The sequence below is a fragment of the Hylobates moloch genome, unplaced genomic scaffold, assembly GCF_009828535.3.
Source record: "Hylobates moloch isolate HMO894 unplaced genomic scaffold, HMol_V3 SCAFFOLD_1, whole genome shotgun sequence".
NCBI lineage: Eukaryota > Metazoa > Chordata > Mammalia > Primates > Hylobatidae > Hylobates > Hylobates moloch.
In genome coordinates, this window is record NW_026652276.1 from 30372846 (window position 1) to 30397801 (window position 24956).

General features: G+C 33.6%; 1 protein-coding gene across 7 annotated transcripts in view; it reads left to right on the top strand.

The window, feature by feature from the left end:
- ERBB4 (erb-b2 receptor tyrosine kinase 4) overlaps positions 1-24956 on the top strand; it is a 1173590-nt gene that overhangs the window by 908813 nt on the left and 239821 nt on the right. For all 7 annotated transcript variants that reach the window (XM_058438803.1, XM_032754659.2, XM_058438808.1 and 4 more), the window contains 3 exons: positions 8592-8724; positions 15112-15234; positions 20477-20575. In XM_058438803.1, coding sequence (XP_058294786.1) covers positions 8592-8724; positions 15112-15234; positions 20477-20575 — 355 coding nt within the window. The remainder of the gene's footprint in view (positions 1-8591; positions 8725-15111; positions 15235-20476; positions 20576-24956) is intronic.

Consider the following 24956-nt stretch of genomic DNA (forward strand, 5'->3'; position numbering starts at 1 on the left):
GGAGTTGTGCACAATAAGCATGACACAAATGTGTATGCTTAATGTTTCGATAAATAAAGGTAGGTGCAATTTATACATAGAATATATTCTCTGTTAGCAACTAATTATCTGAAATTATAGTGCATAGAATGAATGCAGATTTTAAGGCGAAGAAAACTTTTTAAATATGGGAACAAGAATGGTGCCAGCCATGATTTATCCCTCTCCCACTTTTCTTCACAGAGCAGTGTTTATGTAATACTTTCTGCTCTATTATGAAACTTAAATTCCTTAGCATGCTGAACAATCTTGGTACATAATGTAATTGAAGTTGTAAGAACTGAATCCTCGATCTTTAAATCTTTTGCTCTATTGCTTCATATTACCTTGTCCATATAATGAATAAGTAATAGGACATAGTGATACTTAATGGTTAATTTGTTTTGTAATTAAATATTTACAATATTCTATTTGTGTCACTAAACATATCCTCGTATATGTTCTATCTAGATAATAGTATATAAACAATAATAAAGTTACTATATTAGTATAGTATATAGATATATGATATTGTATAATAGGTATAAACTGTGGAAAAATTAATAAAAGCACCAAAACTTCGTCTGACCTCTTAAAAACCCTGTTAAAAGGAAAGTTCTTCCTGGCGTAATTCTTTTTCAACACTTTAGTTGTAGAAAATCCTGGGTGTAGAAATTCCTAGATAGAATATATATATTCTGAGGATGGTGTCCTTAACATGAGAATGTTTGCCAGAAAGTCAAGTGTATAAGTTTATGTACTTCCCCAAAATTTGATAAAACAAACAAAAGCCCATAGATATGTGTAAATGTTGCCTGTAAAGAGAAGGAAGGTTTGCTCTGAAACTACATGAAATTTTTTCTCAGAAGCTGATCTAGACATAAAAGAATCAGATTATATTTACATATTCATTTAATGGCAGTATCTCTACTGAAGTACTTTTGCAACACTGTTATTGAATGAAATGTTGCATTCACATATTGAAAAAAAGATTGATTTTAACACATAAAAGCGAGTCACAAAACATTCCAATTTGCTTAGGAAGGGGAACAGTACGTTCTGATTCATTTGCTTCAGCACTTACAGTTTTGGTCATATTTGAAATGTAATAGAGGAATCCTGAGCCTTAATCAAAGGACAGAGACCTATTGTAATACCCCAGGTCTCATCAACCAAAAACTGTAAGATCACTTTCATTTGCTCAAAAAGAAAAGATGTGTCATGTTTATAAAGCAGGTTGAATTCTGGGTCAGAATAAGCACTACTTGCAGGAGAAAAAGAACTCCCTTAATGCAGTTCTCCTTGCCCTAGGCAGTAACCCTTAAAATGTCTTCTGGGGAATTTCAGTGTTTCCTGGTGTTTCAAGGTCTCTTGTTTCAAATCTGAACTGTTTTGGGGAAGGCTGAACAGAGTAGCAGTACAATAGGTACTGTCACTGTAATAATATATACTGCTTGCCTTTCCCTTTCTTAAAGGAAATCCCATATAAGTTTAAAAAAAAAAAAAAAAAAAACCCTTTTAACTGTTTTCTCACTTTGAAAACAAAATGAAGCTAAAAGAAGAATGTCACTTATAAACTTCACACCCAAGGATATAAAGGATTTAATAAAAGTAAATCACAATGAATATAGCAATACAGATAAAATGATAGTCTGAAGAGAAGTAAAATATTAAGATATAACTAAATATAAAAGTTCTATGAAAACCCTTAAATAAATTTATGTGCATTTTGTATTCTCTACTATCAAGCATAGATATTGAAGCAAAACCTGAATAATGATATTTGTGTAAATATATCACCTTTAGAAAGAGAAAAAATGTAATAGGTGAAAGTTTAATGGACTTGAGACTCCAATACATAAAATGTTAGCATTACTATTTCTGTTTGACATTATCCAGGCATCTTTTCTATTTTCTTGTATTTAATATGGAGTTTATAAGATATGTGTTACATAGTTATTGTGAAACTATACAATGTATGTAAAAATTAAATTCTGATTATAAAATATACAAGTATTTGAAATTATTAGAATGGAAAGTTCACATTCAGTCGAGCTAAATGATTTAAATTTAAAGGTAGTATATAGGATCAAAAAAGCCTTTGGTTTACCTCTATGAAAGGGAATGATTTCTAAGAAAATTTGACATTCTCATTTTTATTAGATTATTTCCCGTTGAAAATAAGTGCATTGCTAGTGACACCCTGTGTGCTATAAAACCTTTGAGTATCTGATGGCTGTCAAATCTTGTGTTTCTCTTATGGAAACAGACCTTTTGCTATGTTTAAATTATACACATAATTAAGAAAATATTGAAAATGTTATTGTTTTCAAAGTTATATTCCTTGTCTCAGTTGGTAATTGTGAATGAATTATAAGAATTTGATTTTAATAGAGAGTCAATAGGTTTTTGATGAACTACATTCTTCTTACGGCAAGAACAATTTACAAAACAGAATATACCCCTCAGTATACATTTGTCCTCTGTGTCATGATAGACTCATGCTTTTGTCTGTAGCCACTGTAAGATTTTCAGAAGAAAGATAGGATATAGGATGAAGGCCAATGTTACCTAATTATATTTTTAAAATGAAATATAACTTTATAGAGAATTATAACATTTGACCCTAGTTTATGAAATATCCATTTAAGTTACATATACATTCATAAAATGCAATAATTAATTCACTTTCCCAGAAAGTAAAACTTGCTGAAAATAAAACTAAGACACTTTCACGTGAATGTGTATATATGCACACACCTACACATACTCATGGGTTTTATAGCACAACAGAGTGTCATTAGCAATGCACTTATTTTTGATGGGAAATAATCTACTAAAAATGAAAATGTCAGATTTCATAGAAATTATTCCCTTTCATAGAGGTAAACTGAAGGTTTTTTGATCCTATATACACGTACACACATACCCCAACATACACATTTTAGTATAGAGATATAGAGAAATACTTATTAACTCAGGTATCCTAAATTCCTTTAGATTGGGCTAAATGTAGATAAACACTTGATTTATTGCTCACATAGAGGCACTTTGGAGAGTAAAAGTGGCATTATTGATTATTAGACTGGCATAAACTAAGACTGTCCTGGCCAAAATGGGATGAATAATTCCTAAACTTCAAGGTATTTGATTTAATGATAATACTAGAAATGATCTTGAAGCAAATTCATCAGATATCATGAATGTAAACATGACTATATAATTTCCTTCTGCGTTTATTTTTTGTACTAGCTTAGGTAAAGAATGTATTTGTGTATATTTAAGCTATTTGATAGAGGCAGTAAACTCACAATTGGTTAGAAGTAGACATATGATTAAAACTTAGATTTCCCTGGCTCCAAAGCATTTTTCTGCCACAATAAGGAAAAGTCATACAGAATCTGAAAGATTAACACAAAGTAGTAATGTTGGAGATACTATTTTACCATGTTTTGCAATTTGCAAAGTTTATTTTACAAAAAAAAAAAAAATCCCTGTTAAATTTATCGACTAGCCTGTCTTTGTTTGTTTTTCCTTCTTATATACATTTAAAAAAAGATACACACACGCATTTTCAGTTTCACCTTTAGTGCCCATAGATAAGCAGTGAAGCAGGTCTACGTCTGATGCAACAAATCCTGAAGACCTTTCTTCAAATTAATTAGTTTAACCTAAAAGCTTCTAAAAGTGAAAGTCTTTGATTCATAGTCAGTACTCTGAATTGCAAGTATACCATCAGTGTTTTATAGGACTACGGGTTGTTTTATCTTTTGTTGAAAATTATTCTGTATTCAAAAAAGTAAAGAAAATACACATATATTCAACATTTAATAAACCTTTTATTTGGTGAAGAACTTACCTTACCTTTAAAAAAAGGTAGAATCATAGAATTAACATTTATTGCAATATTCATCAAAATACCAGTTTCACCAATTAAGCAAATACCATTGTTCCTTTTTAAAAGATAGCCAGTCCTTATAACATTAAATAGAAAGAGTATAACAAAATAGTTTTTTTAAAACATTTGAGTTTTAATCATAAATTATATTGACTTTATTACATTTTGTTTGTGGTCTGATATCTGAAAAGAAACTGATCAATGGAAGAAAATATCTGGATTTTTTTAAATTTTATTATTATTATACTTTAAGTTTTAGGGTACATGTGCACAATGTGCAGGTTTGTTACATATGTGTACATGTGCCATGTTGGTGTGCTGCACCCATTAACTCATCATTTAGCATTAGGTATATCTCCTAATGCTATCCTTAAAAATAAGGTTTCGTGTGTCCTTTCACATTTTATATTCTGCATGAGAGAAATAGCATGGTTCAAATATAGTAATGAATAATAAGAATATATATATTTTAGATGAGTAATATAGCTTGGAAAGATGCTGCTCTTTTATAAAATAATTGCACTCAAGTCAGTAGAATTTAATCCATTTCATTGTCTCTGAATTTCTAAATGAAATTATGAAAACCAAATCATATGTTTTTAAATAAATTAGCAAAGTTCGTTTGTGATTCAGAATCCCTGTGAAATTAGTTTCTTCAGTAGTGGGAGGGTATCAGTTTCATAATACTATTTCCAAGTCACAGAATAAGGTAAACTATCAATTGATCACATCCTTTTAGTCTAAGCTTGGACTTGATCTTAGAAATTTATACTTTAGGGAGTCTCAACCATTTTTAATGGACAGCCAAAAGACAAGACAAAAAATCACAATGCTCCTGTTAAAGATAAGGAATCAGGGTATTCTAGATCCCTTAGTATTTGAACCTTGTGATCTCATAGTGTCAACTGAGCCGCTTATCGCTTCCACTGATTCACATACAAGGTTCGCATTCAAGGCCTGGAGTGGTGGCTCATGCCTATAATCCCAGCACTTTTGGAGGCCAAGGCGGGCAGCTCACATGAGGTCAGGAGACCAGACTGGCCAACGTGGTGAAACCCCATCTCTACTAAAATTACAAAAATTTGTTGAGCTTGGTGGCAGTCGCCTGTAATCCCAGCTACTCGAGAAGCTGAGGCAGGAGAATCACTGGAACCTGGGAGGTGGAGGTTGCCGTGAGCCAAGATCACACCACTGCACTCCAGCCTGGGTGACCAAGACTCCATCTAAAAAATAAAAATAAAATAAATCACATTCAAGCTCAGAAACAGGTTGGTTGGTAATAGCCATTATCATCATTAGACCAAGGAGAGATGCACAGCCATTTAAAGAAGAAACTTAGGTTGCTATTTCCTCTTTACCCAAAGGGTCCTCATAAAAGGAGCTAAGCATAAACTCTCAGGAAAAAAAACAAACAAACAAAAAAGATATCTATCCTATACTTACAAATACCTAGGAATCTTAAAAATTCAGAGGAGTAAGAAATGTGAAAATAGTATTAACTTTTCAGATTATCTTGGTTTTATGTTACCTAATGTTAACTGTAAGAAACATAATAGTAATTAAATGTCTCAGACATACCAAACTATGATGAATAGAAAATATACACAAAAGTACTTAGATTGTAAAAGTGGACAGGGAATAACAAAATGAAATCTTAATTGAAAAAAAGCAGGTAAACATTCAAGAAAAAGAGAACAAGGCCATTATTACAAAGCTAAACTTTTAGACAATGATTTTTTTTCTGTATTTTTCTTGAATTTAATAAACTTTTATTTCAAAAGGAATATAAATGGATTATAAAAAATTAGAAAATACAAATTAGTAAAAATAAGAGCACTGTATTCACACTACCCAGAGACAACTACTATTTAGTATATTATTTTATATTATTCCAGATCTATGCGTCTGAGGATATATTTGTGGGCATATATGAGTATATATTTTTTCATATTGAAGTTCTACTGTTTGGAAACCGAATCTTTTCAGTTTATGGTGCACGTCTTTCTGTTGCAGCAAATTATCTTCTCATCTACTATATAATTTATATTCAGATCTCTCAAGTTTTCCAAAAAGACTCTATAACTGGTTTGTCCAAACTAGGATCTAATGCAGGATTACATTTTATATCCATTTGCTATGTCTGTTAAGTCTTCTTAAGCTACATCAGCACCTTTTTCATGACACTCACTTAATAAAAAGAACCTTCAAGTTGTCTTAGGGAATATTCCCTCCTCTTGATTTTACTGGTTGCTTGTTTGTGGTTAACGATTTATGCTTCAGAAGTAAATTCTGTCGGAATAGGAAGAATTTGGCCTCTTAAAATGTTCAATAAAACACTTATATATTATTTTTAAGTACAGAAATTGTAGTTCTTTATTCCTTCAGGTTGTTTGTACCTCTACCGTTCCTGCAGAGTGGTAAGAAAACAGTAAAGAAATTCAAGTAAACCAAAAATATTGCTGTGAGAAAATACTGAAAGTAAATTCTAACTATAAAAACGGAAATTACTGTCTTGAGTTTTTGAATGTCTTATTTTGATTACCATTACTTGCCTGTATAGTAATTACATGGCAATCGATCTCCACCAAAATCAGATAAAAGAGAGGTATTATTTTCTTCTCCTGGAAGTTTGTTCTTAAAAAATAACAACAACAAGCAAACAAAGAAACAAACAACAAAATAGAGCATTTTCTTTTCATATACGGTGACATTGACGTTTACATATATTTACATAAATCTATATACCACCTATTATTTTGCAAAATAAATAAGCAGAGAAAGTTTAGAGTTTGGTCTGAATCTACAATTAATAAAATGTTGGACACTAGTCTCAATTATACATAAATATTTTGCGATAAAAAAATTGGACTGAGAAAAAAATATAACCCTTTCAATAACAGTGACTTTTCAGGGATATGTTAAGCATTTGAGCTAAAAATTATACCTTTGGTTGAAACGTAAAATATTTCCTGAAATACATATTTGACTTGCATGCTCAAAAATATGATCTTACACAAACAAAAACATATCACGAAGATGAATTTTTGTCCATACTATAGTTTAATTTTCTCAGCAGAGATTTTTATATCTTTAGAAAATCCCATTTAGAAAAATCTAGCTGAATTATAGCAACATTTCAGTATACTATAGTACTTTGAGCTGTCAGGAAATGACCCTTAGGATGAACTACCTTTTTAGATTTTTCTGCAGTTTTATATGACAATATAGCAATCATAATCTTTAAAAGACATGATTTCATTTATAGAAGAAGTTACGCAGACTTTTTTTATGAGCTTTTTAAAATTTCAAGATTTTATTGAGGATCATCCACCGTTAGTATTTCTGATGTATCTCTGAGCAGAAGTTTATTTAGCAAGAGAAAGTATTTTTTAAGAAAATGTAGTATAAGTTCATTTAAAGATATAAATATAAGATATAAAATGCTTTATTATGGAAAGCATGAGCATGTAGGAAGTTGTTTTTTAGTTTTGATATCCATTGTGGCTTCATGGTCAAATATTTTTCAGGTAACACCTGTGTGTTTCACTCAAGATTATTTCCTATGGTATACAAAATTCATATTATTAAGAACTCTGACCACGGAAACCTCAGAGATACTGCTGTACTCTAGAACAAGTTAAAAATCACAACTACTACTGTTTAAGCAAGGAAAAAATTATCTAAGAGGTGATCAGTTTCAAAGTTATATCTTTGCCAACAATACATTACAAAAACATTTTAAGAATGAAGATTTCCAATCAATCTCTTCTTAATCCCTTTTTGGTACTGTACTTTTTATGTAATGCTTCATGTGCAAACCTCTTTTATGGGTATGTGATGCTTAGACACACTATTGATTCTAATATTCTTGTCGTTATTCTGAAAACATGTCTGAACCAATTCTTTATCCTTCTCCTGACCTTTTTCCTACCAGAATTGCCCTAATCAGTTTCAAATAGCACTTTTGGCAATAATAACTCTCTTATTGGTACCCTTGTACTCCAGAGGTGTGGGGTTTCTATGTCGTCAGACCACTCATTTTTGCATTAGAGCAGTGCTTCCTAACTGGGGGTGATGTTGACAGATCTTTGGGAATGTCTGGAGACATTGTCATGACTAGAGGATGGGGGTGCTACTAGCATCTCATGGATAGAAGCCAGGAATGCTACTAAACATCCTAAAATGCACAGGACACTTTGCGACAACAAACTAGTGTTCAGCCTCAAATGTCAATAGTGCCACTGTTGTGAAAGCCTGCTTCAGAGAAAATACTGAAAATAAAGTTACAAACCACAACAATATTATTACAATGTATTTCCTGTTTATTCATATATAATAGTAAAATATTAAATGCACCAACACCAATGTTTTGGCATAAGGTTTTCATACTGCTAGCAAGTTTTACATTTTTTTCATCAAATGGCATGTTGTGACTGTTCATCCTCAAAGATTAGTTGTATATGCATGGTTTATTATTTGTAAAACACACAAAAACAACCATAGTCTTTACCATGAGAAAGGTTTTGGTAGAGCAAAACCTAATGCACTTTTATATTTGCATTTCATCTAAATGACTAGATTTGTGAAATGTGGATAATGTCTTATACAACTGCTCTTTTCTCTTCCTCTGTCTTCTCTCTCTTCATACTTTTTTTTTTCTCATTCTGGTTGTCAGAACTCCCCTGATTGCAGCTGGAGTAATTGGTGGGCTCTTCATTCTGGTCATTGTGGGTCTGACATTTGCTGTTTATGTTAGAAGGAAGAGCATCAAAAAGAAAAGGGCGTTGAGAAGATTCTTGGAAACAGAGGTGAGGTATTTATTTCTCCTCTTCATGTGTTTGGGGATTTTCATCAGGTTTAGAAGTTTCAGATAATGTTCAGTTATTTAATCCAAGTAAAATTCTGTTCAATGTCCTAATTAAGTTTTTTATTTTATAGTCCGTTAAACAAAGCTTGTGAAAAATCAGATTATATCGTAAAAATAGTCAAGGCTTCAAGGGGGCAGATGGGAGTGGTCAAGAAAATTATTGTATTGGGGAAAATATCTATTTTGTTTGTGTGGTTGGGAGGATCCCATTAGCAAGCGCTAGATAGGGGATATGTCAATAGCAGCAGATCTAGAAAATATCTGCATTGAAAATATCTCATTCTGTAGGTTGCCTGTTCACTCTGATGGTAGTTTCTTTTGCTGTGCAGAAGCTCTTTAGTTTAGTTAGATCCCATTTGTCAATTTTGGCTTTTGTTGCCATTGCTTTTGGTGTTTTAGACACAAAGTCCTTGCCCATGCCTATGTCCTGAATGGTATTGCCTAGGTCTTCTTCTAGAGTTTTTATGGTTTTAGGTCTAACATGTAAGTCTTTAATCCATCTTGAATTAATTTTTGTATAAGGTGTAAGGAAGGGATCCAGGTTCAGCTTTCCACATATGGCTAGCCAGTTTTCCCAGCACCATTTATTAAATAGGGAATCGTTCCCCATTTCTTGTTTTTGTCAGGTTTGTCAAAGATCAGATAGTTGTAGATATGTGGCATTATTTCTGAGGGCTCTGTTCTGTTCCATTGGTCTATATCTCTGTTTTGGTACCAGTATCATGCTGTTTTGGTTACTGTAGCCTTGTAGCATAGTTTGAAGTCACGTAGCATGATGCCTCCAGCTTTGTTCTTTTGGCTTAGGATTGACTTGGCAATGCAGGCTCTTTTTTTGTTTCCATATGAACTTTAAAGTAGTTTTTTCCAATTCTGTGAAGAAAGTCATTGGTAGCTTGATGGGGATGGCATTGAATCTATATACCTTGGGCAGTATGGCCATTTTCACAATATTGATTCTTCTTACCCATGAGCATGGAATGTTCTTCCATTTGTTTGTATCCTCTTTTATTTCACTGAGCAGTGGTTTGTAGTTCTCCTTGAAGAGGTCCTTCACATCCCTTGTAAGTTGGATTCCTAGGTATTTTATTCTCTTTGAAGCAATTGTGATTGGGAGTTCACTCATGATTTGGCTCTCTGGTTGTCTGTTATTGGTGTATAAGAATGCTTGTGATTTTTGCACATTGATTTTGTATCCTGAGACTTTGCTGAAGTTGCCTGTCAGCTTAAGGAGATTTTGGGCTGAGACGGTGGGGTTTTCTAGAAATACAATCATGTCATCTGCAAACAGGGACAAAATTTTTGCAATCTACTCATCTGACAAAGGGCTAATATCCAGAATCTACAGTGAACTCAAACAAATTTACAAGAAGAAAACAAACAACCCCATCAAAAAGTGGGCAAAGGATATGAACAGACACTTCTCAAAAGAAGACATTTATGCAGCCAAAAGACACATGAGAAAATGCTCATCATCACTGGCCATCAGAAAAATGCAAATCAAAACCACAATGAGATACCACCTCACACCAGTTAGAATGGCCATCATTAAAAAGTCAGGAAACAACTGGTGCTGGAGAGGATGTGGAGAAATAGGAACACTTTTACACTGTTGGTGGGACTGTAAACTAGTTCAACCATTGTGGAAGTCAGTGTGGCGATTCCTCAGGGATCTAGAACTAGAAATACCATTTGACCCAGCCATCCCATTACTGGGTATATACCCAAAGGACTATAAATCATGCTGCTATAAAGACACATGCACACGTATGTTTATTGTGGCACTATTCACAATAGCAAAGACTTGGAACCAACCCAAATGTCCAACAATGATAGACTGGATTAAGAAAATGTGGCACATACACACCATGGAATACTATGGAGCCATAAAAAAGGATGAGTTCATGTCCTTTGTAGGGACATGGATGAAGCTGGAAACCATCATTCTCAGCAAGCTATGGCAAGGACAAAAAACCAAACACCACATGTTCTCACTCATAGGTGGGAATTGAACAATGAGAACACGTGGACACAGGAAGGGGAGCATCACACACTGGGGCCTGTTGTGGGGTGGAGGAGGGGGGAGGGATAGCATTAGGAGATATACCTAATATTAAATGACGAGTTAATGGGTGCAGCACACCAACATGGCACATGTATACATATGTAACTAACCTGCACGTTGTGCACATGTACCCTAAAACTTAAAGTATAATAAAAAAAAAAAAAGAAAATATCTCAGTGGCAGATCTAGAAAAATGTTAGAAAGAGAGAGAATCTTTGTCTCAAAACAAAACTAATAGACAAGGAATGCATGTTTTAATTAGGATCATCAAATTAGTATTCAACGATCTCATTATACCAGCAGTGAAAGACTAAGCTTACAGGATAAAGCTTAGTGTTGTAATCACACAGACCTTACAACACAATTTGTGGGATGCATTTAATATTATGCATGGTGGTTATTGTGAGTATGTAAATTACTCATAAATGATTATAATGTCTTTTATATTGCTACACTGAGTTCTCTAGCATAAAAGCAGATAGTTTTCGTGGTACAGGATACAGGGAAAAAACAATTACAGAAGACTATGCATTACCAGACCCTTCTCAACTTCCATCCTACCTTTCTCCTGATACACACATTTGTGCCTATCTAAACAATTCAGAGCAATTCTGTTCTGAGATAAGCTTATCCAACGTTTGTTGTTTTTCTCATTGTCAGTCTGACAATTTGACTTTTCCTTTGAACACTGACAGGAATGGGAGGAATGGGAATTTTTATTCATTCACACATTTTGCACACTGATAATGAATTAAATTTTAGCTCTTTTTACCCAGAAATCAAATCTAGATAGAAGTATCCTGTGAAAGTTTCTGGAAACTGCCTTACAGCTGCTTCTAGGAAAACACTTTCTAAGGATTAAAGTTATCTGCAATTGGAATGAGCTGTCTCATGAATAGACATGTTTAAGCAAAATAAAGGAAGTCAATTACATACATGGGAAAACCTAATAGTGATTCCTACTTTAGCTGGAAGCTTATGGAAGAGCAATTTGATTATTTTCAATCTTGCACATGTGAATGAAAGTTTGGACACAACACATGTGCTTTGTGCTATGCATGTTTGCAATTCAGCTAGGATGCTGGAGGCAGAGAGAATTCTTCCTCATGGCCAGCTTGAGGCAATTGGTGAGAGAATTCTGGGAAGTGAAGTATTGTAAACTAGAGTTAGAAAGGAATTGAAAGCTTGGAATAGCAGTGTACATTTAGGTGACCGCATAATGGAAGAGAAATTCCCTTAACCACACACAGGGAAGGCTCATTGCTATGAAAAGAGTTGTGTTGCTTTATCTTGGTTTGTTTTTATAATGCAGTGCTTTATAAGAATGTCCTTCAAACCGTCATTTCCTTACTAAATAAACACACACTTACTGGTTTTTTGTTTTTTTTTTCGTTTGAGACGGAGTCTCGCTCTGTCGCCCAGGCTGGAGTGTGGTGGCGCGATCTTAGCTCACTGCAAGCTCCGTCTCCTGGGTTCACGCCATTCTCCTGTCTCAGCCTCCCGAGTAGCTGGGACTACAGGCGCCTGCCACCATGTCCGGCTAACTTTTTTGTATTTTTAGTAGAGACAGGGTTTCACAGTGTTAGGCAGGATGGTCTGGATCTCCCGACCTCGTGATCCCCCCGCCTCGGCCTCCCAAAGTGCTGGGATTACAGGCGTGAGCCACCGCTTTCGGCCCACTTACTGATTTTATAAGCAGCTTCTGTTTTTATAGAAAGTCATTCTTTAAGACTAAATTATTTTACATTTGGTGGTTAGATAATCATAGAATCCCTATCTTTTTCTTAGTAAAGGAAAATAATTATGATTTTCTACCATCATCTAAATAAAGGGGGAATTTTTAAGAGGATCAGTTTAAATCTTTAAATACTGAAGCTAGAAATCTGCCTCAGAAGTGAACATTTGTTGAATCTTGATAAATTGTTTGCATACACTTAAAGTTGGTACACGTTCCTCAAATCATTTTGCTCCAGATTGTCTTTTTTATGTTACATGCATAAAACTAGAAAACATATTTTTTCCACACATGCTTACTGAGAGGCACTGTAAGCTTGATGCTTTGGTAGATGGTGTGATTTGAAAATGTATTAATGAGACATGATCTCATCCCTTGAAGAGTAACAGATTTAGTGCTTACAATATGCCAGGCAACATTCTAGAATTTTCCACATATGTTATCTCATTTCATCCTTTCTCAAGTTTCTAAGGTAATTATTGCTATACCTACTTCACAAATAAGAAATAAAGGTCTAGGAAGGGCAAATTGCTTCCTGTGAGTGGCAACACTGTCATATAAACCTCCAAATTTAAACCCGTGTGTCTGTAAAATATATTAAATGATACAGAAACATGTTTTTGTGAAATATATTAAATGATACCCAAGAAAATTAAGAAGACTAAAAAGCTCAGGTAGAACTGTGAAGTTTTCAAAATATGAAATTATTGCATGGTATATGCCAAGGCATATACACAATGTATATTTTAAGTATATCTCGCCCAAAATGCTGAAGCCTTCCCCTAGTATTGTGTGTGATTTTATGTGACTTTTATATATGATTTTTAAAAATGATTCATAAGTTATTCATTATACATATAGCATATGTATCAAAGTCTACCCAACAATTCCTGTGTGGTTGAGTTGCCTTCAAATGAAGGGAACTCAGTTTAGCAATCATTTTGAAATTTAACAAATAAGTTAGTGATTCTTTCTGAGATTTTTAAAATGTGACTTGAATGCAGTTCTGTGTTATCAAATTTATATTTATATAACAAATTTGAAAATGAAATCGAAGATGAGTTGTCAAACTCACAATTAAAGAAGAGTTTGAGGGTAACCTAAGTTTATTGGCAATTTTTTATTACATTCTTCCTAAAATTCTTGCTATAGCTACACTTACCTTCAATCAAGAATCTTCTATTAATTAAGTAGGCCATTATTTTCACAGAAGCATGGTAATTCATACCCAAGTTGCAGGGCCACAGTGCACTTAGCTTTGTAAATAGATATTTTGAAATACTGTGGTGGGTTCAAGACAATTTGAGCAGTAGTAGCCTTTGATTATTATGCTGGAGAAAAAAAAAGAGACTATTTGTAAAGTTTAGTTCCTTAATTTAACTTTCAAAAGACAAAGAAACTCCTATTTCTTGCATTTGCCTTTTTACTCATACATAGATAAAAACCTAAAATTTTAACATAGGATACAGGCTTTTTGGTACCCAGAGCCTCTCTTAGACATACATTTTTTTTCTCACATATGCCAGTAATTGGCACGCATGCACATACTTGCCCCCTTCTCATTCATTCCTCCTAACTGAATCACGTCGCAATGATGACGTCTAAAACTATCAGCCTAATTTTACTACTTTGGCCACACCCAGCCCACCCCGTGATTAGGTAGGTTTCCCACCCTACTCTCACCTTTCTGACCCGTCCCACTCCCTGTTGTATTCTGCTATACTTCTTCCTCCTTCTCCCTCTTGCTGTGCCCAAGCTGCTTTTCACACTGGCCCTCCCAATGCCAACCCATTTTCATTATCTCAAGACTTAGACATCTCAAGACTTGATTTTAAAGTGTACGTTCTTTAGGAAGGCAAAACTAGTAAGCCTCACTCCCCAGTAGTTGTTTGATTCCTTGCCTTTCGTAAAATTCACTTATGATCCAGAATCAAATCATAGAATTTTAGAACTATTGATCTAACAGGTACACTTGGGCCTTGGTACTTAAAATGTGTTCGAGGATCACCATGGTACCTAGACATCCCTTAGAGTTCTATGCAAATGCAAACATTTCAGGCCTACTCCAGAGCTGCTGAACCAGGACCTATATTTAACAAGAACTTGAGGTAATTCAGATGTACCTTGAAGTTTTAACAGCACTGTCCTAGGGTTTTGGCGTTGTGCTTTTTCTTCCCCTCTCCTCTGACATATTTGTCCTGGCTTCCCAGGTATATTTTAAGCTCTAAGAAGGCAGCATTCCCTTTCTTTAATGCATCAAATCTCGTAGCCTAGTATGCCTCAAAGTAGGCACACATTTGTTACTTGTGTTTGCCCTGACAAAGAGCAGGAGAAGAGAAAGGACAAGGTCGGAAAGAATGCATAAATGTGTTAGTGAATAGTGAGTGGTCATATTACAAAGGTATTGGTTGTCAAGGCAAACCATGTTTGTGTGTTTTTGCTTTATGAGAAAGAGAACCAAAGAGAAAGAGAGAGAGAGAGAGGACTGACTATTGGATTGAAAGTATAACCTTCTTCTTTCTGCTTTGCAGTTGGTGGAACCTTTAACTCCCAGTGGCACAGCACCCAATCAAGCTCAACTTCGTATTTTGAAAGAAACTGAGCTGAAGAGGGTAAAAGTCCTTGGCTCAGGTGCTTTTGGAACGGTTTATAAAGTAAGTAAAAAACAACGCATATCGTTAGTGAAGTTTCGTTTTAGACATTTAGAAAATGATAGCCATGGAGTTATTACTTTAGACAACCTAATTTTCTTAAAATATTCAGAAAGGAAGACTTTTATAATATTGAGAAGTTGCTGCACAAGTGAATTCATTAATTTTTATTGAATGAACTGAGATGGATACAGTCTTGAGAGAAAAGCAAGAAAATCTGATACAAAGCCAAGTATGGTTTTTTGTTAATACCTTTCTGAGCCCCTTATGTCATATTCCTTTTGGCAAATTTCTATTTTTATCCAACTATCAAGCCCCAACCCATTTTCCATTACCCCTACACAGTGCTCCATGAACCCCAGACATGCCTGGGCAATATACCACAATCCTTTATTCTTTTTTTCTTCTGCTTTTTTATCCAAAGCCTCTCCATCAGGACCCTAGTAGCTGCTCTTTTTAGAATCCATTCAAATATGCTGATGTCTTAATAGGTTGGAACTAGTTTCTAAATCATTTTTTGCCTACTTGGTTACTTTTATGATTTTGTGAATGATTTCCATGGTTTTGATGTCTTTGTCATCATAAGCAAACTAAAAATGTGACACTATATGCAAAATTCAGGTCAGATAGGAGGAAAAGGTGACATCATGTGATTTCAATAGAGATATTTCTGGAAAGGAAAAGCTCAAATGATGGCATGTGTATGTTTACTTATTTGCCTTAATTACAGGACCAATTCAGAGGCTAGGCCCAAGATTAATTGTGGTGAAATTTATTTTAATGGTAAATAACAAGATTAAGAAACTCTTCTGGGCTAATGCTGAATTATTCTTGTAATATCCATTACTACAATTCCCAAAAGTTACTTTGGCATTATATATATACATATGTATATATGTATATATATGTATATACATGTATACATATATACATATATACATACATATATATACATATATATACATATATGTATATATGTATATATATTCTTTTTTGAGATGGAGTCTCGCTCTGTTGGCCAGGCTGTAGTGCAATGGCGTGATCTCCACTCACTGCAACCTCCTTCTCCCAGGTTCCAGCAATTCTCCTGCCTTAGCCTCCCCAGTAGCTGGGATTACGGGCACGCACCACCACACCTGGCTAATTTTTGTATTTTTAGTACAGATGAGGTTTCACCATGTTGGCCAGGCTGGTCTCGAACTCCTGACAAGTGATCCACCCGCCTGGGCTTCCCAAAGTGCTAGGATTATAGGCATGAGCCACCGTGCCTGGCTGGCATTTAATATATTTCTTGAAGCTGTGTGTAAGCCTATATTTTACAAACATATCTGTTAAAGTTAATTGGATCTTAGAAATGTTGCATTTTGAAATATTCTTTTTTTCTATTTAAAACAGAGATTTAACAAAAAATATTAATAATTAGAATATAAACCTTAATTTTTCTCTCCTAGTGCTCCAAAATAATCTAATATCCTTAAAATAAAACTTGTATTCTAACGTCAAAATGTAGACATTTTCTCATCTTTTAGTATGCATATTTTATTCAATTAAATTTGATCTTAATTTGACATAAATTTGAGTACCTACCTTGCATAGGCACTGTTCTAGGCTGACTTGATGCCTTTTCTAATCTTCAGATTTGATGTATGTTCAAAGAAACACAAATGTTTCTATTTCTCAATTTAGATTATGCTAGAAAAAAACAGACTCAGACTGTATCATTTTATATCCTTAAAATTTGTATCTAGTTACTGAAATTGTATTTACATCTTTAATAATTTTAATCTGTACTCATTTCTACAATAAAATATCAACAAATTATGTGGATAATAAATGTAGAGTCCTAAATTGCAGTCTTGATTATTTAAATTGACAAATTGAAAGTACTGCTGTGAATTTGTTCCATATTGACAATCATTCTGGATCACTTAGCTATGCCATAAATTCCCATTCTAATGACTGATTGCAGGATTTTTCCCCACCTGAATTATCTAGTAAATGCTACAATTCTCCATATTCACAGATGTAACTGAAGGTTTCTGTGCTGAACCATAGGACAAGTCTGTAGAAAAATGTTAGGGCTTCCTGCCTTTAAATGTTGGCCTGTTACTGATTCTGCATGTGACACTGACAAAATTTAAAGCAAGTAGGCAAATTTATGTGTTTATGAAGAACAGAAATAGGGAGAAAAAAAGATAGAGATAAATGGCCAAATTTAAATGTATTATAACATACCTCCATTTTTAAGATAACTCAATCTTGGATTGTTCCTAGAGTATAATCACTCCTATACTTTTGAAGATAATGTGGTCTGTAAATTAAATTTTATTTTAAACCTTGGATACCCTAAAACTCAAGACTAAACACTATCTAATGTCCTCACCAGAGAAAAATGTTACCCATTAAACATTTAATAATAAATCTTTATTAACTTGTATTAAGAGCATTTATTTGTCTATTGTGCATGAGTGTTTTACCTTAATTGAAATTACTTGTAATGAAAGTTTATTGGAAATTTCGTAAGTTTTTTGAATTATATACCTGAAGTGTCTATGGTTGACTCTAAGTTGTTTTTTTTTTTTTTAAGTGTAAAATTTAGTAATTTTTAATATATTCCCAGAGTTGCACAACCATCATTACTATTTAAATTTAGAATATTTTAGTCACAGAAAAAAAATTACATGTCCATCAGCAGTCATGCCCATTCTTTCCTCTCTCCAGCCCAGAGCAACCACTAATATGCTTTCTATTTTTATGGATTTGCCTATTACGAAAATTTCATATAAATGGAATCATACAATATGTTTCTTTTTGTGACTAGCTTCTTTCACTTAACATAATGTTTTTTTTTTTTTTTTTTTTTTAATTATACTTTAGGGTTTTAGGGTACATGTGCACAATGTGCAGGTTTGTTACATATGTATCCATGTGCCATGTTGATTTCCTGCACCCATTAACTCGTCATTTAGCATTAGGTGTATCTCCTAATGCTGTCCCTCCCCCCTCCCCCCACCCCACAACAGTCCCCGGAGTGTGATGTTCCCCTTCCTGTGTCCATGAGTTCTCATTGTTCAATTCCCACCTATGATAGATCAGTTGTTATGAAGACATACTGTCTTAAACTATAAAGAATTATTCTTGACCATAGAAATGCAAATTGGCTTAACCAATTATTTGATTTTTTTTCTCCTAATTAGAAATATTCTCTGTTTAAGTATAAAGATTAGGACCAATATCATGGGTATCAGATAGTAAAATATTTAACTAGTTGGTCCCAGAAAATAGTGAAATAGTGAATGAAATAATAAAAAAGAATAACTTAAATAAATATTTATTTTAAAAAGTATAAAATACTTTACATTGAATTTATATTCTTGTTTTATTTTATTTATGTATTTATTCTTGAGACAGGGTCTTGCTCTGTAGGCCAGGGTGGAGGGCAGTGGTTTAATCACAGTTCACCATAGCCTCAACCTCCTGGGCTCAAACCATCCTCCCACCTCAGCCTCCTGAATAGTTGGGAGCACAGGCATGTGCCAGCACACTCAGCTCATTTTTTGATTTTTTAATTTTTTAATTTTTAGTACAGTTGGAATGTCTCTATGTTGCCTATGCTGGTCTTGAACTCCTGAGCTCAAGAGACCCTCCTGCCTGGGTCTCCCAAAGTGGTGGGATGAGTCACAATGCCTGGCCTATATTATTTTAAAAGTACACTTTAGGGATACCTTAATACTGACACCATGTCTTTATAAAGTAACCTTCTCTGTGGTTACTTTATTGAATAATAAATAATAAGCCTGTTTTCCACCCTAGATAACATCAGTGAGAAAATGCAACCTATGAGTATTGGGCTTTTTTCTTTTTTCTGTTTCTGCTTTATTTTGTTTTAATTTTATGCAAGGAACTTGGCTTATTGTTTTGCATTTGACACATAGATTTCCCTATTCATTCTGCCTAGGAAGAATGCAACCATAAATCCACTTTCTAAAAGTTAAAATCTTTTATTTTCTTTATTATTGTTACTATGTTTTAAAATAATTCTTGTGTTCAGGTCTCCTGATGATACTGCAACTTTGAGTAACACAAATACACATGTTGTAGCACAAAAGTTCAAAGTGAAAAACTTTTTGAATTTTTTTTCTTTATGACTATAACCAGCTGATATTAAGAAAGAGAGGAAGTAAAGATGTTTTGTTCAGGAATAACAAACTACTATTTTTCATTCTTTCATTTTAATGTTAAAAATCTTATAAGAAATATTTTCTGATGTCAGGGCTAAGAAGCTAAAACTTGAGATTTTTCATTTTTTGTCCTCATGATCTCATATTTGCTTTTGCGTTCATTTGGGAAAATACACCTTTTAAAATGTATTCTTGTACAACCTGTGCATCCTTGTATGTCTTATCAAGATCATTGTCCTCAAATGTTATAATTCACTTTACCCAGAAATGCTATTATTTAGCTTAATGTTGTATTTCACTCAAGCTCTACCAACTTTATACTTTCCCAAAGGATAAATCCTGTTCAGATATTATAATTATATTTTGATAGGAAAAGAGAACTAACAACGGCCAATATAAATATTTTATATTTCTTCAGAGATGACAAAATTCCTTCACACACACACATATACACATGCTTTAATAATGTAGACAAATTAATATGTGCTCAATATCCCCTAGCACTTGCCTTTGAAAACTAAATCTTAAATATTCATTGTTGAAAATTAATTCGTAAATCAATCTGAACTTGAAGAACATGAGAATATGCTTTTTTAATTGTTTTTCTTGCTGCTGAATATTTTGATAATATTCAGCCTGAGAAGAACCTCTAACATTCCTTAGCCTGGTCTTCTAAATTACAGATGATACAACTGAGCTTCAAAAAGTAGAGCAACCATCTCAAAAAGTTGATGATACCATCCAAATCAGATATTCTTTTGCTATACTTTCCATGCTGTCTTCACTATTCAAAGCCTTTTTCATGCACACAAGTAGAATTTGACAGTAGTGTAAACATCTTGAAAGCAGGATATATATTATATATTCTATATATGTAATCATATATATGAGCATCATCTTCAGATAATGAAAGCAGACGACAAAGTTGCAGAGTAACTTGTAACATATAACAGGTGCTAAATAAAGGTTTGTTTATTGAATGTTATAATATCAAACTTCTAAGTTACTTTGTAAGAACTTAATAGGGTGAGATGTCATATTTAATGTAAATTTTTTCCCCAAAGGGTATTTGGGTACCTGAAGGAGAAACTGTGAAGATTCCTGTGGCTATTAAGATTCTTAATGAGACAACTGGTCCCAAGGCAAATGTGGAGTTCATGGATGTAAGTACAGACACCCAGGCAATCACATTTTTCTCCATTATCAAATAGCCTGCTTAGATAATTAAAGCAAAACAAAACCAAAACTCCACAACTTACAAATTTCTCCTATGGAAATGTTATAATCTTATAATTAAAGACATTTCTCAGACCAATTCACATTGTATTATACTTTTTAGATCACTTCTGCTTCACAACTGTCTGCCTAGATAGTTCACTAGAACTTGCCTTTAGAGTTTGAAGATATTTACAATCCCAAAGGTGAATTATCTACATTGATTCAGACATGTAATGTTCTTAAATTTTCTTGTTAAATATAACCAAATAGCTCTCCAGTGAGAGCAATACATAATTTCAACTGAAAAGATATTTAACAACCAAAGATAACCAATTGTGTTTAATAACCAAAGCTCATGTGTATATTTCTTAAAATTAGTTGCACCGAACAGTATTAGAAAGACTATGTGGTGGTGGTAATAAGTCGCTAATATTTACAAAGTATTTACTAAGTGCCAAACACTGTTACAAATAATTCACAAATAGTAATTTATTTATTCCTCGAAATATGACAGACCAAGAATCTGGGGTTAACCCAAGGTTACCCCAAGTTAGAAAGTTAGAAAGTTACAAAATGGCAGGTCTAGACTTTGAGTTCAGGAAGCCAAGCTTGAGTAGGGATCAGTAAACTTTTTTTTATAAGGCTGGACTATAGTCAGACTTTTACATGCTATGTGTTCTCTGTGGCAGCAGCTCAACTCTGCTCTTTTTGGTAGGAAAGCAGCCATAGATAATTAAAGCAAAACCAAACAAAACAAAAACTAATGCAAATGGGTGTGACTCTGTTCCAATAAAACTTTTTATTTACATAAATCAGCTGCAGGCCATTTATTTACATAAATAAGCTGCCTAAGGGGAAAGTAGGGGCTAAAATTGATAATTTGAAAAATTAACCATACTGCTTTATTTTATTATGGTTATGATCTATTAAGTTGAAAACATCAATCAAGATTAGTTTCTATAGCAAGTTAGTCTCTGTTAAATTTAAATAAAGAACCTACCTGAGTCAAGTAATTACCTCTTGACATTTATTTTTTTAATTCAAATTCAGAAGAAAAGACTCTACGGGTTAAAAAACTCCAGCTATAGAATAATAACAGACCTCTAAAGAGTAAAAAAGTACATTATAAGGTCAATCAGAACTTTAAGATTTCCCCTAGCAAAAATTGTAGAGTTGAACTGTTCAGCAAATTTCAGAGTAGGATGGAATAAAATTATGTATGTATCATGCTGTTATTCTTTCACATTCAATACAAGACATCTTGCCAGGGGTTCTATCAAAGACCATATATGTTCTTTCTCTATCTTTTAGCATAATGTCTTGAGTAATAAGAATGATTTCTATTTTCAAATGACCTTCATATGAAAGATGATGCAAGCATATGCACTTTGATTTTTTTAAAAGATGGATTGCTATATATCTCTATCCAGTTTCTCTTGTTTCTCCTTTACAAGTTTTACAGGAGCTGTCTTTGACCTTGAATAATTTATTTGTGTATAATGCTAACTACTTTATATAAAACTACTTTCAGCTTAACTTATTATTGGTTCTCATATGGTAGGTTGATAATTAGCCGGTACAAACCAGCTTTTCGGATTGGTTGGTTTCATGCCTTACCAGTTGCTAAATATTTTAAATATCACCTTGTTGCATATCTACCAGCATCTATATAACAATGAGGCCAAGAACCTAAATGTTGTTTCTTTCTTCAGTTCTCTAAAGTTTCTGACACTCCACAGCTACATGTCCTGGCTCATATGTTAAAATTTAAAACTGAAGCCTTTTTCAGTGATGTGCCAGTTATTCAATTTGATCTTGATCATAGCTATAAATTTGTGAAGGGAAATTTTTTAAAAAGTAGAAGTTATAAAGGAAAATTACAATGAGTAGGAATAGTATAGGTTAATTTATAAAACTGGTAGAAAAAAATCTTGTCCAGCCTAGGCTATAGCCAAAGTTGAAATTCACAAGAATGCTAATAATCTCTGCTGGAGGCTTGAACAGCCATTTTTGTCATATTTCCATGGAAACAGACTGGCAAAAGGGGGTTAGGAGGCTATAAAATAATCACACCTAAAAAAAAGCTCTAAAATCCTCATCATGATTTCGAATGATTATTTGAAAGCTCCTAACCCCATCCACTTTTTTTTTCTTGATCTGATTATATATTGCCATGGAAACAAGAGTAGAGATGGCAGCTTGAAGTCTTAGATTTCTGCTGAATTTTAGATGAGGCTCTGATTGAGCCATGAAAGGAGTCATTTTCCTAGATGGTTGATGGATTTGGTAACCAACAGATTCAGAAGAATCTGTTCTCTTTAAAAGTAAAAAAAGTTAAGGAAAATATTTTGACTGTGCCTTTTCTGCTTGTGGATTGATGCTAGAAGATTAATAGATTGATGGACAGCTATCAGCAGAGTTTAATAAGTACCAGGCAGAAACATGTCCTACTATTTTGGAGACTTCTTTCAAAACATTAGAAGGATAGCATCACAATGATTAAAATGCAGTTTAACTAGCGACATCAACAGTGAATTTAATATCTAATGCAGGCTATAACATAAACGTAAGCCTATATTTCATACCTACATTTTTAGCTCATTGGTTATATGTGTAGATCATTATAAAAGTATTTGAATCACAAACCACAAAAAAGAGGTAGGGACAAGAGAATTTATTTGTAATTTGAATCTAAGGGTTGAGTTGAAATTATAAATATTCCAGAGTTACTTGGTTAAAAGTGGCAAGTTTAACTTGTGTTAGTTTGGGTTCTTACAGATGCAGAAGCTACCCTTGAAATAAGAATGTGAAAGTCATTTATTTTGGAGGTGAAGGACTCATCAATAGGGGAGTTTAGAAATAAGACAGGGGAACTAATAAAGCTAGCTGCCATTGTAAGTGACTGGAGCTTCTTTTCACTGGAGAGACTCTGGCAGCCAGTGTAGGACATACACCTCAAAATTATCCCACTCAAGGGTTAAGGGAGCTGGAGGTGTAGAGCTGCTGGGAAAGAGCCACACTTCACCCCCTACATATCCTTCCAGCCAAGGATGGCAAAATAGACTCAGTGGAAAGAGAAAGCTGTCAAGCAAAGAAAGGTGGGTGGGGGTCATCTGGTATAACACTATGGTAGAGTGTTCCAAGCATAACTTTCAAGCTAAATAAGATCTGCTGCAACCATGTTTTTGCAAACTAGTGTATGTGCATATTTGTATTTGTATGCTTGTTTGTACAATTCTTCAGGGGAAAAAAAGCTTTCAAAGACAATGGAAATTGCACAATCTTATTAATCATTAGACTCCCTTTTCTCCACTCTAACTTTATGCTTGAAATAGAATATTCTAGATTCAATAACCACTGCTATATTCATCACATATAGCTGTGCTTTACTGGTTATTATAATAAATAACACAAATGTAGCAACTTAATACTCAAAATTTATCACTACAATGAAACGTCTATTGATATTCAAGGGTAAAGGAGAGGACTTTTATATTTTCTTAGAATTTTTACCATAGGCAAAAAATAAATAAGGGGCAGTTTGTGTTCTATTAAATGCTACACTAAAAGCAAGAGAAGGAGAGTTTGGTCACCCAGGGCTGTTACTCTGCTCACCTGAATATGTCTAATGGATTCATAATGACAATAATAACACACTGCTAGTGAATGGCCAGTACATTCTTCATTCCCGTAAAGAAAGATCACATTGAACAACGTTAAGAAAATGACTCTAAAGGCCCACCTTCATAAGAATACCTGCATTTACACCTGCTCCTAGTTCTTGTTTCAAATAGAACCATTTCATAGGGAAAATGCAGGCTTTTTTGTTGTTTTTTGTTTTCTTTTTCTTTAATCCACAAAATGATGCAGAACACATACATAAGAAATGATGCTATTGAACAAGATTCCTGAAATTGGGCACCACCATCTCATAAAATCAGACAGACTATTCACTTTTTCTGAGTTCCCGTCACTCTATATTTTTCCCCAGTATTTAAACCTAGTAACAGTTGACTTTGTTTTTAAATGTTTTATCTAAATTACTTGCTTTCTTAAAAAAAAAAGAAATTATGTAATTATTCTAAATTCTGGTGACTGATCAACAGTCATGGCTGTGCATTTGCATGAAGTTTTTGGCTTTCATTTCAACTTTTCCACACCAAATTTACCACAGTGAGATACTGCAAGGAAAAGTGTTTTAAGTCACCTGACTTTATTATGTAAATGGTAATATTCTTATTAAAAAGAATATCTTGTTTTTCTCTATATATACCATAGGAAATTTTATTTATCTTACACAACTGCTGTTATCCTATTTTCTGAAGA